At 40.8% G+C, this 14,981-nt stretch overlaps 1 protein-coding gene across 6 annotated transcripts in view; it reads left to right on the forward strand.

Moving 5' to 3' along the window:
- LOC308335655 (protein phosphatase 3 catalytic subunit alpha) overlaps positions 1-14,981 on the forward strand; it is a 94,208-nt gene that overhangs the window by 75,844 nt on the left and 3,383 nt on the right. The window contains exons 9-14 of one of the 6 annotated variants that reach the window (XM_080792762.1): positions 667-792; positions 3,609-3,680; positions 4,838-4,867; positions 7,073-7,157; positions 7,335-7,432; positions 12,856-12,885. In XM_080792762.1, coding sequence (XP_080648888.1) covers positions 667-792; positions 3,609-3,680; positions 4,838-4,867; positions 7,073-7,157; positions 7,335-7,432; positions 12,856-12,885 — 441 coding nt within the window. The remainder of the gene's footprint in view (positions 1-666; positions 793-3,608; positions 3,681-4,837; positions 4,868-7,072; positions 7,158-7,334; positions 7,433-12,855; positions 12,886-14,981) is intronic. The other 5 variants (XM_080792763.1, XM_080792764.1, XM_080792766.1 and 2 more) reach the window with 5 other exon arrangements.

The following is a 14,981-nucleotide window of genomic DNA, read 5'->3' on the forward strand; positions in this document are numbered from 1 at the left end:
TAGGAACATTTTTCCAGCTACCTTTTGTTTTATTAACCTACTACAAGTATGCGCATGCATGTATTTTAAAAACTGTGCGATGATCTCCTTCCACCTGGGGAACATTTTGACCCTAGCATCGCGAGCGGGACGTGAACAGGCCGGCCGCGATAGATAAGTAAGCACGGTTTTGCTGAATTGCTAATGGGGGACCATTTAAATTTAAAACAAAGGCTTGCATGCTGTGGTTTGCTACTAACAGAATGTTGCATGCACAGGGGTTGAAGGGTTGCCAGCGTTTTTCTTGTTTTTTCCGCCTCCCTCTTTTCGAAGTCAGACTGGGCCATCTCTACACTGAACACAGAATTTCGTATATATTTGTATATAAAGAAATTGTAGTAATGTCAATTATACGTGTGAGTCATACACAGGTCACTGGACCGTTGGTTTGGTGCACCGAATAGTTCTAACCACTGGATCACACCTCTACTTTGTGGTCGGTCAATAAAAAACAGATGGTGTGTATTTATGTTCTGTCTGTGATGTCAGCGAGTTTGAGCAAACGGCCTTTTTTGTTTGCCGCACTCAAACTAAGAAAAGATGTGCCGGAATTTCACCACCAACCTCTTATGTGTTGTTCTCTCTGTGTGTGTGTGTGTGTGTGTGTGTGTGTGTGTGTCCAAACAGCGGCAGTGCTGAAGTACGAGAACAACGTGATGAACATACGACAGTTCAACTGCTCGCCCCACCCTTACTGGCTGCCCAACTTCATGGACGTGTTCACATGGTCCCTGCCCTTTGTCGGAGAGAAAGGTGAGCGACTGGTACTGTGCTCAGACACAGAGATAGACACATACACACATTGCTGTGTATAGGAGTAGCTAGCACCACTCAAATAGTCAATTATTTTCAAATCGCTTGTAGATCGGCTATTTTCTGTATTTTATTTTGTCTTTTATTTATACATATTGTATGACCAAGTATATAATGTGGCTCAAGGGGTTTAATTGGGCTAATCGTTTTATTTAAAGAAATATATTAAAATTACTTAAAAGCTCACTACTCTATTAATAATACAAAATGATGGATAGTTGCAGCCCTATACATGCATATGCATGCACATAATTATGCATTCATAATCATATAGTAGAGATGATCAGTAGTGAAGTGACAACAGTGAATATGAATAACGTTTTGAGTATATGACATTGTAATGAGAGCGTACGTTTTGAACAGCCAGTATTGACACAAAGGTAACCGTCTTAACCGACGAGGCAGCTGACATGGAGCTTGTCTGTCTGCAAATACATTATATATGCACTTAAATGTCATCCCTAATCCATTTGGAGTTGCGTAACATGCGGTCTGCTGATGAGTGACGGGGGAAATGCACTTGTTTGCAGACATACAGACTAGTGATGTAGGGTGAAGATACGCTTAACCATGTGCGTACACACGCATCATTCGCACACACACACACACACACACACACACACACACACGCTTATAGAGGCTTAGATGGTTTCAACTTTCAACTCAAGCATCAGTCGGTATTATGCCTCTGGGGAAGATGGGACACGTGTTTACGGAAAAAAACATGTATCAGTTGGTTTTCATTAAGTTCCATGGTTTGATACATCTAATTCTAAGATATACAACTTAGTACCCGGTCTGCCGTGTAATTATTTCAACCCAGGACTAAAGACAGGATTGTCAGATGACATAATCTGATGTCATTTTGTGCGGTTTAGTTTAGTTCATTTGCACATGTACAACATTTATTTTCACCATTCTTTGAGAGGGAACCCCTTTTGGGGTTTTAAACATAATTTAGCTATTGAAAAATAGCAGATGTACAAGCTCATGTGGCACAAATCTTTGAAATTATATTCTTTCAGAGCCAACGTTTTTAACTCAAATAATTGCTTCTGAGGGGTTCCTGGAATAATATATTTTCAGATGGGGGTCAGTGGCCAATTACATATCATTTTTATCATGTGTGTATATATATATATATATATATATATATATATATATATATATTATATTTTATTATTAAAAGTGATTGTTTTATGTTTTGGTCATTTGGATGGAACATGAATGTCCCTCTCTGCTCTCATTATTCCCTCCATGTTTCTGCCGTGTCACTGTAATGTGATCCTCAGCGTCTCGCTGACATCTACCACTCCTCGGTGCAGGTCCCTTGTTATCTGTTTTAATTAATCACACACACGCACACACACTGCTTGGCCTGTTTTTAGACTTGGCACACACGCATGCACGCACAGACGCACGGCCATTCCTAGCAGAGTTGCGGTGTCATGTAAAGCCATCCCTTCTCTCCACAGCATTGGGGTGAGGTTAAGGTTGTCATGATTCTAATGAACTGCAGTCCGTCAGGCTAGTGTTACATGGCACATCGCCCCCCTCAGTTCCACTGTGTGGAGTGAATAGACGGAGTTCCTACACCCACAACTTCACAAGTTGGAGGTTCGAGAAATATTACACTGGCGGCATTTCTATGGAGATTAAACCCTACACCTGCTCTGTGCAATAGGCCTATTATGTGTATTATGTTTTCTATCTATGTATTATTACATACAGGCCTCATTTCAAACTTTGATTTGGCCTTGATTCCGATGAATGAATCATTTGTGCATCCAACCAATACAGGTAGTGGTTAATCAGACTAATCGGACAAAAATAAAGAAAACATTATAATAACTCTGTCGATTTGTTGAAACAAGATTAAGATTAAGTCTGTCTTTTAGTCGCTCTTTAATTTTTGGTTAATTTCCCAGCCTTATGATCAATGAAGCTTTTCTTCAAAACCCCATGTTTCTATGTCAGTGGTGCTCAATATTTCATGTCAAGGACGTGAATTGTATTTGTATTTGGCCGCCGACCCACATGTGAAAATGTGGGGGTCGAGCTTGTAGATCTGCTATTTTTCAATATCTAAAGAATAACATAATCCTTAAAACACCAAAAGGGGGTTCCCGCCCCAAAATGGGTTTAAGGTAATCGCACAGGCTGGATCAGACAGGCTGATCGCATAATTGGAACTAGAAAGATTAGATGGAATCCTGCTCAGTTGTGAGTGTGGTTGTATGTATTTATATATATATATATACATATATGTAATATGGAAATATGCTGATGTTGACATCAGAGATCTCCATACATGGGCATTTCAGTGGGATTGGCGGTGCGACATAGTCACATGGGTGTGGCAGTATTTGTACCTATGTAAGCGACTGGGCGACATAGGCCCCTCGCTAATTAGAAAATGTCTATAGCGCTCGAATCGCTTGGTCGTCTGCCCCTGCAAGGGAATTTATGTCTTTATAAACGATTGTAAAACAGAGATTGGTTACGTAACCAACAACAGACACTTAGCTACTACAGTACAAACGTTATGCAAAGCTCTGCCAATCACAGCGGAAGTTACTCCAGAAAAATAATAATAAGGTTGTGACAATAACTATAGTGTGGCTATGCCTTTGGGCAACCACACTAATTAGAACTTTCGCTTTGTAATTAGAAATCCGCTTTTTTTGTTTGTTCGGCGTTCCATTGTTACAAATGCATTGCTCATACAATTGTCTCCGTTTTGCTCTGCTCTACAGTCACTGAGATGCTGGTGAACGTGCTGAGCATCTGTTCCAACGATGAGCTGACGACTGAGGAGGAGATGGATGGTAAGCGTGTGGAATCAGGACAGGCCCAAGTGGGGGGAAAACAAGACTACAGTCACTGGTGGTGCTGCCATGGCCAACCGTTCTCACTGCACCTGGTCACCATGTCCACTAGAGGGTGTGCCTTCACTGCCTTGCCAATGAAAGCTCAGAGCCGCTCAGTATTCTGTCAGAATGTTTTTGTGTGCATATTGCATATATCACACAAAACGCACACAACCACATGCATACAGTAGGCTATGTAACGTGTCTGGTATATAGTCAGAAAAGTCGGACATTATTTAGGCTACTAAGTATAGAAGCAGCAATTAAATTTTTTTTTTTTTTTTTTTTTTAAGTTTCACAACTTGACTCATAAGGGGAGGGACAATCGACAATTCTACCCGCAACCCTGCCCGTGTCATTCAGCATTAATTTTACTATTGTTGTTGTCAGAGGTGGTTTTGTCCTAGATAGTGCCTGAGATACCCCCCCCCCCCCCCCCCCAGCACCCTCTGAAATTGTTTACAAAGCCACAGTTGTGTGCGTCAGAAAGCTCAAAGACCGAGCGGAAGGACCGGTGAGATCATTTCCTGTTTGGGGGTGGGGGGTGGGGGCGTTGGCAGTTTGGAACATGAGGCGGACTTGTTGTCCCACAGTTAGACCATCTGAACCCAAACAGCCATTCCATCATTCACGCATTTATCCACTCACTCACTCCTCCCCCCCCCCCCCCCCCCTTTCACTGCCTCTGTTTTATTATACATTGTTTTTCTTTTCATCATGACAATTTATTTATTTTCTATCTATCTATCTATCTATCTATCTATCTATCTATCTATCTATCTATCTATCTATCTATCTATCTATCTATCTATCTATCTATCGCTCAGTCTCTCTTTCAGTCTCTTCATTTCTCGCACATGCTGTGACGTTGTCACTACCTTGGTTGTCTTATCTAACGTCATTTTTTTTCTCCTTCCTTTCTTTTCTTTTCTATGTTTTCCAGAGTTTTGTCTCCTTGAGGCATTGCCCTTTTTCTGTTTTACACTTCCTCTGTTGTTGTTGTTGTTGCTTTTGCGCCCCTACCTCTTCTTTCCGCTGTGCCTCCCCTGTCCCATTCCACAGCCATCCACTGATCACTCTATCTTTTCTCTTCTCTTCTGGGGGTGTGTCATAAGAAGGCCAGCTAATATATGCCCCCAAGAAAGGTACTACGAAACACCAGGCTCTATGGAAATGTGTGCAGCAACTAGACCTTGTGTTGCCGTGCTTGCACTCTGCACTTTAGCTATAGACTAACTCCACTTCTTAAAAAACCCTTCTAACGCGTGTACTAATTTAGACTGTTGGTGTTATTTACTTACACCCATTCTGGCCAGGAACCCCTTTTGGTGTTTTATACCCTTTCAGGCCGGGGAGCCCATTTTTGGGTTCTGTACAGTATGTAGACCTACAGTATTAAAAGACAATGTAAAAAATGTGATTCTGCTATATAAATATTTGAAGTTTTCCAGAAAACTTAGGTCAGGATTTCGAAGGCCTTTTTAGAATGGGCCTCAGGCTCTAAATGGGTTAGAAGAAGAAATCAATAGAGGTGGCGCTAGAGGAACCAATTAGACGTTTCCCGGCAGGAAGTTGCTGTTTGATGCGATGATGTCATGCTCTGAGGAGTACAGATCCGGTCGCCTAGCAGATTTTGGGCCGTCAAAGAAGTCCATTCAGTTGTTCTATGACTCGACTAAAATCCGTACCTCGGAATGGAATTTGTCGTTTTGTTCATTTTAATTAATAAAAAAAGCCAAAACGAATAAGGCTTTATTATACTAGCTAGTGAAAGCTTTCTTTGTTCTGCAATATGGCTTGAATTGGAGGGATTTTTTTAATGTTGAAACAAATGCAATTCCGTGTTTTGAATCAATTGAATTGAATGGGTGATCCCAGCTGAATGGGCAGAGAGCTGCCCGCCTGTGAAGCAGGCAGTAGGTTTCTGGGTTCGATTCTCGGCACTGGACATGTGTGTCCCCCCCCCCCCCCCCCCAACTTATCACCAAGCACTCTCTCCATTTCCATCTCTCACACTCAACATGCTGTCATTTCCCCAGCGTATTCTCCCGGGCCCATGTGTGTAGCTAGCTATTATGCTCAACGGGTTCTCTTTCCACAAGTCTTCTTTTCCAATCTGGGGGTAAAAAAAGTCCTGTTATTAAGAGTCTCTCCATTAGGAAAAACTTAATAGATTTAAGAGTGTTCTCATCTGAACATGTAGACAACAAGTGTGCAGTCACCGTACAGATTTCACAGATTACCTCACATCCTAATCCTACTGGAAGCAAAATTGGACTAAAAAGTAGTTTGGACACCCAAACGGGCAGCATGAATGCACTGAATGCTGAGCACTATCCTGGCGTTGCTGTGATGAGTGGTTGCAGTGTTAATTTTGACATATTTAGATTTTGTTGTAGTTTTAGTAGATTTTAGTCTAGTTTTAGTTGACTAAATATCATAAGATTTTAGTCGACTAAATCTCCACTTGATTTAGTCGAATGAAATACATTTTGGCAGCCTCTGATGGTGTCGTAATGCCTGATTTATACTTTTACAAGCTCACAACACAACGCAATTCGTTGTGACTCTTGTGAGCTTGTAGATCTGCTATTTTCAGAGCATGACACCTGCGCACAACCAATCATAAAATATCTTACTAGTTCTTTTGGATCTCCTCTCCACTAGTCCCTACCTAACACTTGCGTAGTTTGTATTTGCTGACGAAATTGTTAATATATTTCAGCGTAGTTTTTGTCCTCGGAGCTTTGTTTTTATTTTGTTTTTATTTAGTCTTCGTCAGTGGAAAAAGGTAGTCGAAGAATATTTTTCGTCATTTTAGTTTTTTTTTTTCATGGTCTGATTTTGTTTTGCGATATTGTACATTACACCAATTTCAACAAATGTCTTACCAATCTTAATTCGTTTTAAAGTCTCAACTTGACCAATTTTTAACCTACCGTAATTTCCGGACTGTAAAGCGCACCTGAATATAAGCCGCAGCACCAGCTAAATTTAGGGGAAAAAAACAAATGTGTACATATACAAGCCGCACTGGACTATAAGCCGCAGGTGTTTTAATGTAATAACATAGAGATAGATTTAGAAGGTCCCCCTAGTGGCCATTAGCTGTAAAAATCCCTAGATTAGCCGCACCGTTGTATAGGTCGCAGGGTTCAAAGCATGGGAAGAAAGTAGCGGCTTATAGTCCGGAAATTACGGGTATATCCTATATCGGCCTAGGAGATTGATTGATTGATTGATATCAGCCTAGGAGAAGCACCTATGATGTGCGCGCATGCCTCCTCGTCACTCACTGTGTGCTTTACTGCGACATGCTCTGACCCTGTGCTCTCTGGCCCCCCGTCTAGGTGCCACCGCCTCTGCCCGCAAGGAGGTCATTCGAAACAAGATCCGTGCCATTGGAAAGATGGCCAGGGTCTTCTCTGTGCTCAGGTATAGACAAACAAGCACCAAAGACTTTCAGCTTTCACGACATCTTCTTCAACCGCCACTTTTCATGTGCGAGTTGTTTCGGGTATTTGCCCGTTAATGACCAACCTATTCACCTCTACACTGCTCGTGTGTGTGTGTGTGTCTGTGTCTGTGTCTGTGTGTGTGTCTGTCTTTCAGAGAGGAGAGTGAGAGTGTCCTGACATTGAAGGGCCTCACCCCGACAGGCATGCTGCCCAGTGGAGTCCTGTCTGGCGGCAAGGAAAAGCTCCAGAATGGTAAGACCCCTCACAGCACGCCTGCTTACCATCTGTTGCCCCTAAAAGGTAACACACACACACGCACACAGGGCCCCGATGTACAATGTGCTTCAGTAGTCCCCACCCAGTGCCATTTTGAATACACTGCTATCTCATTGTTCAGGCGCATCTCCCTCCCATTCCTTTTGTTTATGCGTTTGCGCTTCGGCATCTTGTAGGCCTATTTACTCCTTAAGATTACATTTTGCAGTTTTACTTGCCACTTTTTCTTAACGAGCATGGTAAAGTCTCCAGGCCACATTATAGCAAAATGTAAACCTAGCTTTCAGATGAGGCTCAGTTGATACCTCCTTCAACGATAAGAGAAATCTCTTGATTGCTTTACGTATTTAAGTGTTTCACTCATTAGTAGTATATTGCCATGGGTAACTTCTATAAATATTAGTAAGAAATACACACTTTTGTACACACTTTTACTTGGAATTTTGTGTAATCTTGTAAAGCTGAGAAATTGAGGTGGAGGGAGGGTGTACTGTAAACCCTGGATTAGTGATTTAAAAAAGAATCAGCCGGGTCTGTTTCACGCAGTCTACACCCTTCCTCCCCAACGATGTGGAATGCATCCAATCCTTGTCTTCTCTCATATGTCTCTCTCTCTCTTCCCATCTACCCATCCCTGTTTCTCTCTGCGATCCAACCCTTTGTTTTGTTTTTGGTTTCCGACTCAAATACTGTTTTATTTTCTTCTCCTTCATCATCTTCTTCTTCTTCTTCTTCTTCTTCTGTTTCTCCCCACTAGAAACTGCAGGTATAATCGGTTGTGCAAGTATTCTGTCCAGATCAGTGTTCATATTGTGATTCCAGTAATAGAATTCATCCTCCTCATGTTACATTCCAAACACTCCATTAGATCTGACAGCCCGCTACCGCTATCAGGAAGTTGGATATAAGCATTCTGGATCAATCCAGAACATTCTTGGCAACACATCAAATTTAGCTGGAACTCTTTTAGTTCCTAAAACTGCAATGGGCATATTTCTTTATTTATTGTCTTATACGTTTTAAGTGTAGTCGTAGTATTTATTCATTCGTTTCTTTTTAAGGTTATTTTTGAAATAAATGATTTGCAGTGCTCTTGTCTGGTGAGACAAGGGACTGACTTTGATTAAAAGGATGAATTGGAATTGACATAAAAAAAAAGAATTGTGAATGAAAGGGGATTGTTATTATCTACCTTGTCATTTACAAAAACAAAGAAATAGAGCAGAAATCCATCATGACACTCTTCTGATGTAGGCTCTCAACACAAACATCTCTTTGATCAGATGTAACGCAAGTGTAGGCCCCGCATACCGCATAGTTAACTGAAAAATACATTTTGCGCTGCTTCTTTTAGACTGTGAACACCACTCGACACAGTGTTATTATCCACATGGCCTTTAGAATGGAGGGTTCAGTCTACGTTTGAGCAATAGGATGTTCTCTCGCACAGAGAGCTGATTAAATTGACATTGTGAACCATTGGATGCTTTTGGCCATCTATACTGCATGCTAAGTTAGTTTATTGGACTAGATATTGATACCAGAAATGTTAAGGACAAGTGTGAAATATGATATTATAACGGCAGACGAAGGCTTAGTTGTCTTGGTAACCACCGTTTTAAGTCCAGCAAACCTCTGCTACAACAGTTTGTTTATTAGATGTTGTTATGGTTACATATCACCAGTGTTGGAGCAGTAAAAAAAATAAAAAGTGCTGCGTTGTCCTGGCAACCGCTGTCTAGTCCAACAAACTGCCGCTGTGGTTTGTTTGTTACCGTTGTTATTATGGTTACATATCACTTGATTTAGATTTCAGTGATTTATATTTTTATATTTTGTCACAATATCCATCCATGGTATAAAATATAGTAAAAATATAGATAATGTGTTTAAAAAGCATAATAATGTTGGTGTAAAGGACAGACGCAGTAACCTTCCTTGCTCTTATAGCAGCGTAAGAGAACATTGAGCGTGAACGCTCGCCATAGCCGGCTGAACCCTCCTCGGTGCCTGTGGTTAACTTAACATGTGCATTACATCCCTCTTTAACCCATTTAGACCTTCTACAAAATCCTGACCGTTTTCTGAAAAACTCATGTTTCTATTTCCTGTCATGGACCCCCAAAAATATATGTAATTGGCCGCCGACCCCGATCTGAAAATATGTTGTTCCAGCGGACCCCCCCCCCCACCACCAGAAGCAACGATTTGAGTAAAATAAATATGTTCGCTCTGAAAGAATATATATTCAAAGATTTGCGCCACATTTTCACGATATTTTTTTTAAAATAATAGCAGACCTACAAGCTTGTAGCGTGGTACTCGGTGCCGCGCTACGAGCTTGTAGATATAGCTATTTTTCAATAGCTAAAGTATAAAATAAAGCTTGAAACACCGAAAGGGGATTTCCAGCCCAGAATTGGTTAAGTAGGCCGTTCAGAAATGGCAAATTACCTTAATGACACGATGGGGTTAAGGGTGGAAAAAAAGAGCCTCGATTTGAAGGCAGAGTGACATTGAAGGATTCCTGCTCCAGCATTAGTGGAAATGCCCAGCCCTGTCCGCCCACCACCACCACCACCGCACGGACACAGCCTGAGCGCTTCCACCTTAATGCTGTGTATCTATCTATCTATCTATCCATCAGCCACTTGGTTTTGCTTTAGCCGTCCACTGTCATTGTGTTCCTCCCTGTGTTTTTTCTCCCATCCTCTATACATGCCAGTGTTTAGTTCCCAAGTATCGTAGAGCTGTATTTTATTATTTTGCCGTCAACCTCATCTATCTAGTGTGCGTGTGTGTGTGTGTCTGTGTGTCTGTATGTGTGTGTCTCTGTGTGCGTGTGTGCGTGCGCGCATCTGGCCTACATAGCTTAAACTAAATAACTACCTTCAAGGATGAGTATTTGACACGGTAAACCAACAATGTTTGGCTTTACTTCTGAGACTGTGGTAAGTGGTAAAGGTTTTCACCTATCGTTCCTTCTCGCACACTGAAGGTATGTCGGCACTCTTGATCAAAAGTTGTTGTGTAGTAGTTTTTCTTTATTATCAAAGGATGCTTCTGCAGTTCCAGACCCACCCCCCCCCCCACCCCCACCCCTCCTCCACCCCAAGAACTAGGGCTGGGCGATATGACTAAATCAATATCACTATTATTAAAAACCTTTGCCTCGATTATGATTATTGGACTTTATCTACAACGCGTTGTGAGCTTTCACTATTGTTGCATGCCACAGTTGTACGACGTACTGTATAATAGAGAGCTTAAGTGAAAGTGTTATCTCAAGTGTTATCTGACTAATCGATTTAGCCCTTTATAAAAATTCTATTCGACCTTTTTTTGGCATCGATTCGTTGATATATAAGCCTTGTTTTTTTACATTCTCGCAAAACAAAAAACCCCGGCTTCTATTCGATGAACCCACAAGAGTCTGTTAGAAGTTCTAATTAAATTTCGGTTAGGATATTATGTTTTGGTTTAATTGCCCAGCCCCGCCCCCAGAACACTGAGTGTGACATCTGTTCATCTGTCATTCAACTGCAGCCCATACATACTGTACATACTGTACACACTGCTGCAACAATTATGTTGCTTCCATCCAAAGTCACCCTCAAACCTTATCTCTGTCTCGCCTGCGTTCTTTTAACCCATTTAGACCTGAGGACGATTCTACAAATGCCTTCTAAATTCTGACAGTTTTCTGAAAAACCCTATGTTTCTATGTCAGTGGTTTTCAAACATTTTCATTTCAAGGACCCCCAAAAATATATGTAGTTGGCCGCCGACCCCCCATCTGGAAATATGTTGTTCCAGCGACGCCCCCAGAAGCAAAGATTTGAGTTAAAAAACGTTCACTCTGAAAGAATATACAGTAGATTTGTGCCACATTTTCAAGATAAAAAATAAATAAAAAATAAATAGCTAAAGCACAACACGCTTAAAACACCAAAAGGGGTTCCCGCCCAGAATGGATTAAACCCTTTCATTCTGCATTATCTCCCTCCAGTGGGTAATTTAGTTGTTAATAACAGAAGAGCTCTATTCCCACATGTGAACATGTATATGTCAGCACTTCCCAACATTTGCTTTATTTAAGCATCGTTGAATTGTGTTACAAGCACGCGATATTACTGGTAAGTTGTTACCCAATGGAAGTCTTCCACTACACTAAACCGCAACTACAAGCAATTATATTATATATGCTGTGTGTTTTAGAATGATTGTTGACACAAAAGTGGCAGTAGTATCATTGTCTGGTCACTGCTTATGGCAATATATTGTAATGCACATAAACAGACCACTGTCCCGTAAATGTTGCTAAGATTTTGCTGAACTTAGCATGATTTAGTCAATGTTGGACAAACATAATAGATTTTTACAGATTTGATTGAAGGGACATCCCTTTGAGATCATCAAATATTCTAGCTTACTGTATACATTTATTTTCTCCAGGGAGTATCTCCCCCCCCCCCAATATCTCTTGCTCTCTCTCCTTGTTATGATCAAATGGCTGCCTATGGTAGCAGCAGGCTCTGTTCCAATCATTCGCTTCAGCTGTGCAGATACCGGATCTTCTTTCTATATAAAATACTAAAAATAACACAAAGTCGCAATTTTGTATTAAAAAAAACATTCCATGCTCGCTTTCCTAATATATTGTCAGAATCCACTTTTGTTTTGCATTCGTTTATGTGCTGAAAGGGCAACTTTGAGAGCTGTTTCCCCGTTACAATGGAAGTGAACGAGACCCTATTTTTAATTCTTAATTTGCTATTAAACTGCACAAAGGAGCGAAACAAGTCATACAATGGACTAGTTTGATCATAACAAGGTAAGAACAATCCAAGCCTCTAAAAAAAAAGAAGTGGTCTTAATTGCCTCCAGTCGTTATCTCCATTGTGATCTTCATGCACTCCTGCTTATCACCTTCCAGCCCCACAGTTTAGACTGTGATTAAACCATCCGTTTAATCAGGCGATTCGGGTTCAAGTTCAGGTCGAGTTCCATGAACGTTCCTCCCCACAGTGACGCCCTCCCTCCGCCCGACAGATTTGGAAGTCTGAAAGAAAAAAAAGGAACAAAATCTGTTTCCACCCTCCCTGTCTTCTTCTTCATCCTCCTCTTCCTCCCCCAGAGCGCCCCCCTCCCTCCCGCCCCGCCCCTTTGCTAACATTCGTGGGTCTATGTGTCTGAGTGTCCACAAACGAGGCTGTTTTCTTTAACATTAAGTGTTGTCTGGCATTGGCTCTCTCTCTCTCTCTCTCTCTCTCTCTCTCTCTCTCTCTCTCTCTGCTCATTGTTCTTGGGACAAAACAAAAAGACAAACGAATAAATGGAACTCCTCTGCTCACTTCTCATTCGTTTTGCAACCCCCCTCCCCCTGTTCTTCTCTTCAGCTACTATTGAAGCTATTGAGGCTGACGAAGGTAAATGGGGCCGGCCGCCCTCTTCTGTTGCTGTGAACGCAATAGACAGTTGGGCTCCCGTTGGGTTTTTTTTCCATCCATCTCGCTGGTGCTTGAGTAGAGTGTGTTGGGTGTTTGGGCTAACAAAAATTGTGGCACAATTATTAACACAAAAAGAAAAAGTAAGTAAGTACGGAAATCCTACAAGTTGTGCACTTTGTTTTAAAGGGGAAATGATTTCATAACAGATTTCCATTATCAAGATTTCATAAACTGTGAATTCATTTAATTCTATTTTTATTTATTCATTTATTTTTTTGTGAGCGCAAAGTAAATGACATCATGTGGTATTGTTATCTGAAATGGGCATGATTGTTTGCTTCAATTCCAGATTTAAATAAATATATATATATATATATATATATATATATATATATATATATATATATATATATATATATATGAAAATCAAACGATGTTCAGCAGCTTCTAGGGGAATCTCATTATTAGAATATTAGGCCTTGCATTTTGTCAGCTCACTGAAGATTACCACATCAGTCAATAATCCTATTTCTCTGAAATGGTTAGTTTGCACAACAAGCTTTTCACTGGAATGGAAGCCTCTCTGTAATGCCAGTTAACGCGAATGCTTTGCAATAATAGGGATTAGGATTGAGGTTTCATCCCTTTCACCTTAGTCAGGAAGTTAGCCATGCTTCTCCAACTCTAAACCGGAACAGCCAAACAGACTCGAGAATAAGCATGTTTGAACTATTGAAGCTATAGGAGGCTTTGTAGACTTTATTTTGTAGCTACCGGAAGGATAACTAAATTAGTTGAATTTGAGGGCTCATCAGTGCTGTTGTATTTGACACAAATAGAAGCTGTTCTGTTTTGCAGGAAGATGTTGGAAATTTTGTTTTTCTGAGACTTTCTGCATCTTTCACCTTTATCTTATCTCTAGCCTCTGCTCTGCCCTCACGATAAAATTTAAATCTTGCTATGAATGTTTACAATCACATTTCCCCTTTGAAACAATTAAAGCAGTTGTGTATTGTTTTTGCAATAGCATATTGTGAAATTCGCCATAGTTGTACATCTGAATTGGATGGGGAAAAATATATTCCACCCGATAATTGGATTTTCTTCTCTCCAAAAAGAAAATGTAATTTAAAACCACCTGTGGCGCAAGAACAACCTCAACTGTGAGCTAAATAGTAGTTTGCCAGCTGCTATTTACGTTGGAATTGTTCAGTGATTCCTCTTTACCACCCCCTAGAGGACGGTGCGTTGCAGTGTCAAGACACTTTTTCTTGCTTATTTTCTTCATGTGGCTCCTCCGTGGCCCTGCCCTGCTGTGTTGTGTTCACTGCTGTGAGTTGCTAATAACCTGTGTCTGACCTGTGCTATGCAGCAAAGCAACTACACTACCCATAATCCTCCTCTCTCCACACACCCGCATCCAATTTGTGTTCTAAACAAAACATGGTGTCCCTCAATAATCAATCAGCAAAGAATCCCCTTTTATAAAATGCTATACTTAACTCTTACCACCACTACAGCACAGAGCACTATGAGAGGTGGGTGTATTCACCATTTAAACAAATGAATAGTGTAATATATCTCTGCTGTCTGGAAGAAACCACTTAACTCCAAAATGTACATTTTTCAGTAAATGAAAAGACATCCAGCTCAAGTGGAGTTAGGAGGTTTTCACCGAAGCACTTTTTAATACTTTTCCATTGGTTCAATATGTTTTTAACCAACGCAGACATAAAGGGTGTTCAACAGCATTGATTTATGAAAAATAAATATGTGAAAACCTAAAAAAAAGACAACATTAGTTGTCTTGTTTTCTTCCGGACATCAACGATATGGAACGTATCTCACTAGATTGAATACAACTACGCAGGGGTTGGTGTTGAAATCCATACGCACCTGTAAACATACTCTATTCGTTTGATTTACGTATATGCAAATTGGTTCCTATTTATTTACCAACCCGTGGCAAAATCCATTGAGATTGCCTCAATCCCGTTTTCCATTTAATTCGATCCACTTTGAAAATAGCGTTTGGGACATCCATCCACCCCTCAAATGGACTTCCAATGAACTCC

Source organism: Protomyctophum bolini (assembly GCF_963924005.1).
Source record: "Protomyctophum bolini genome assembly, chromosome: 20".
Lineage (NCBI taxonomy): Eukaryota > Metazoa > Chordata > Actinopteri > Myctophiformes > Myctophidae > Protomyctophum > Protomyctophum bolini.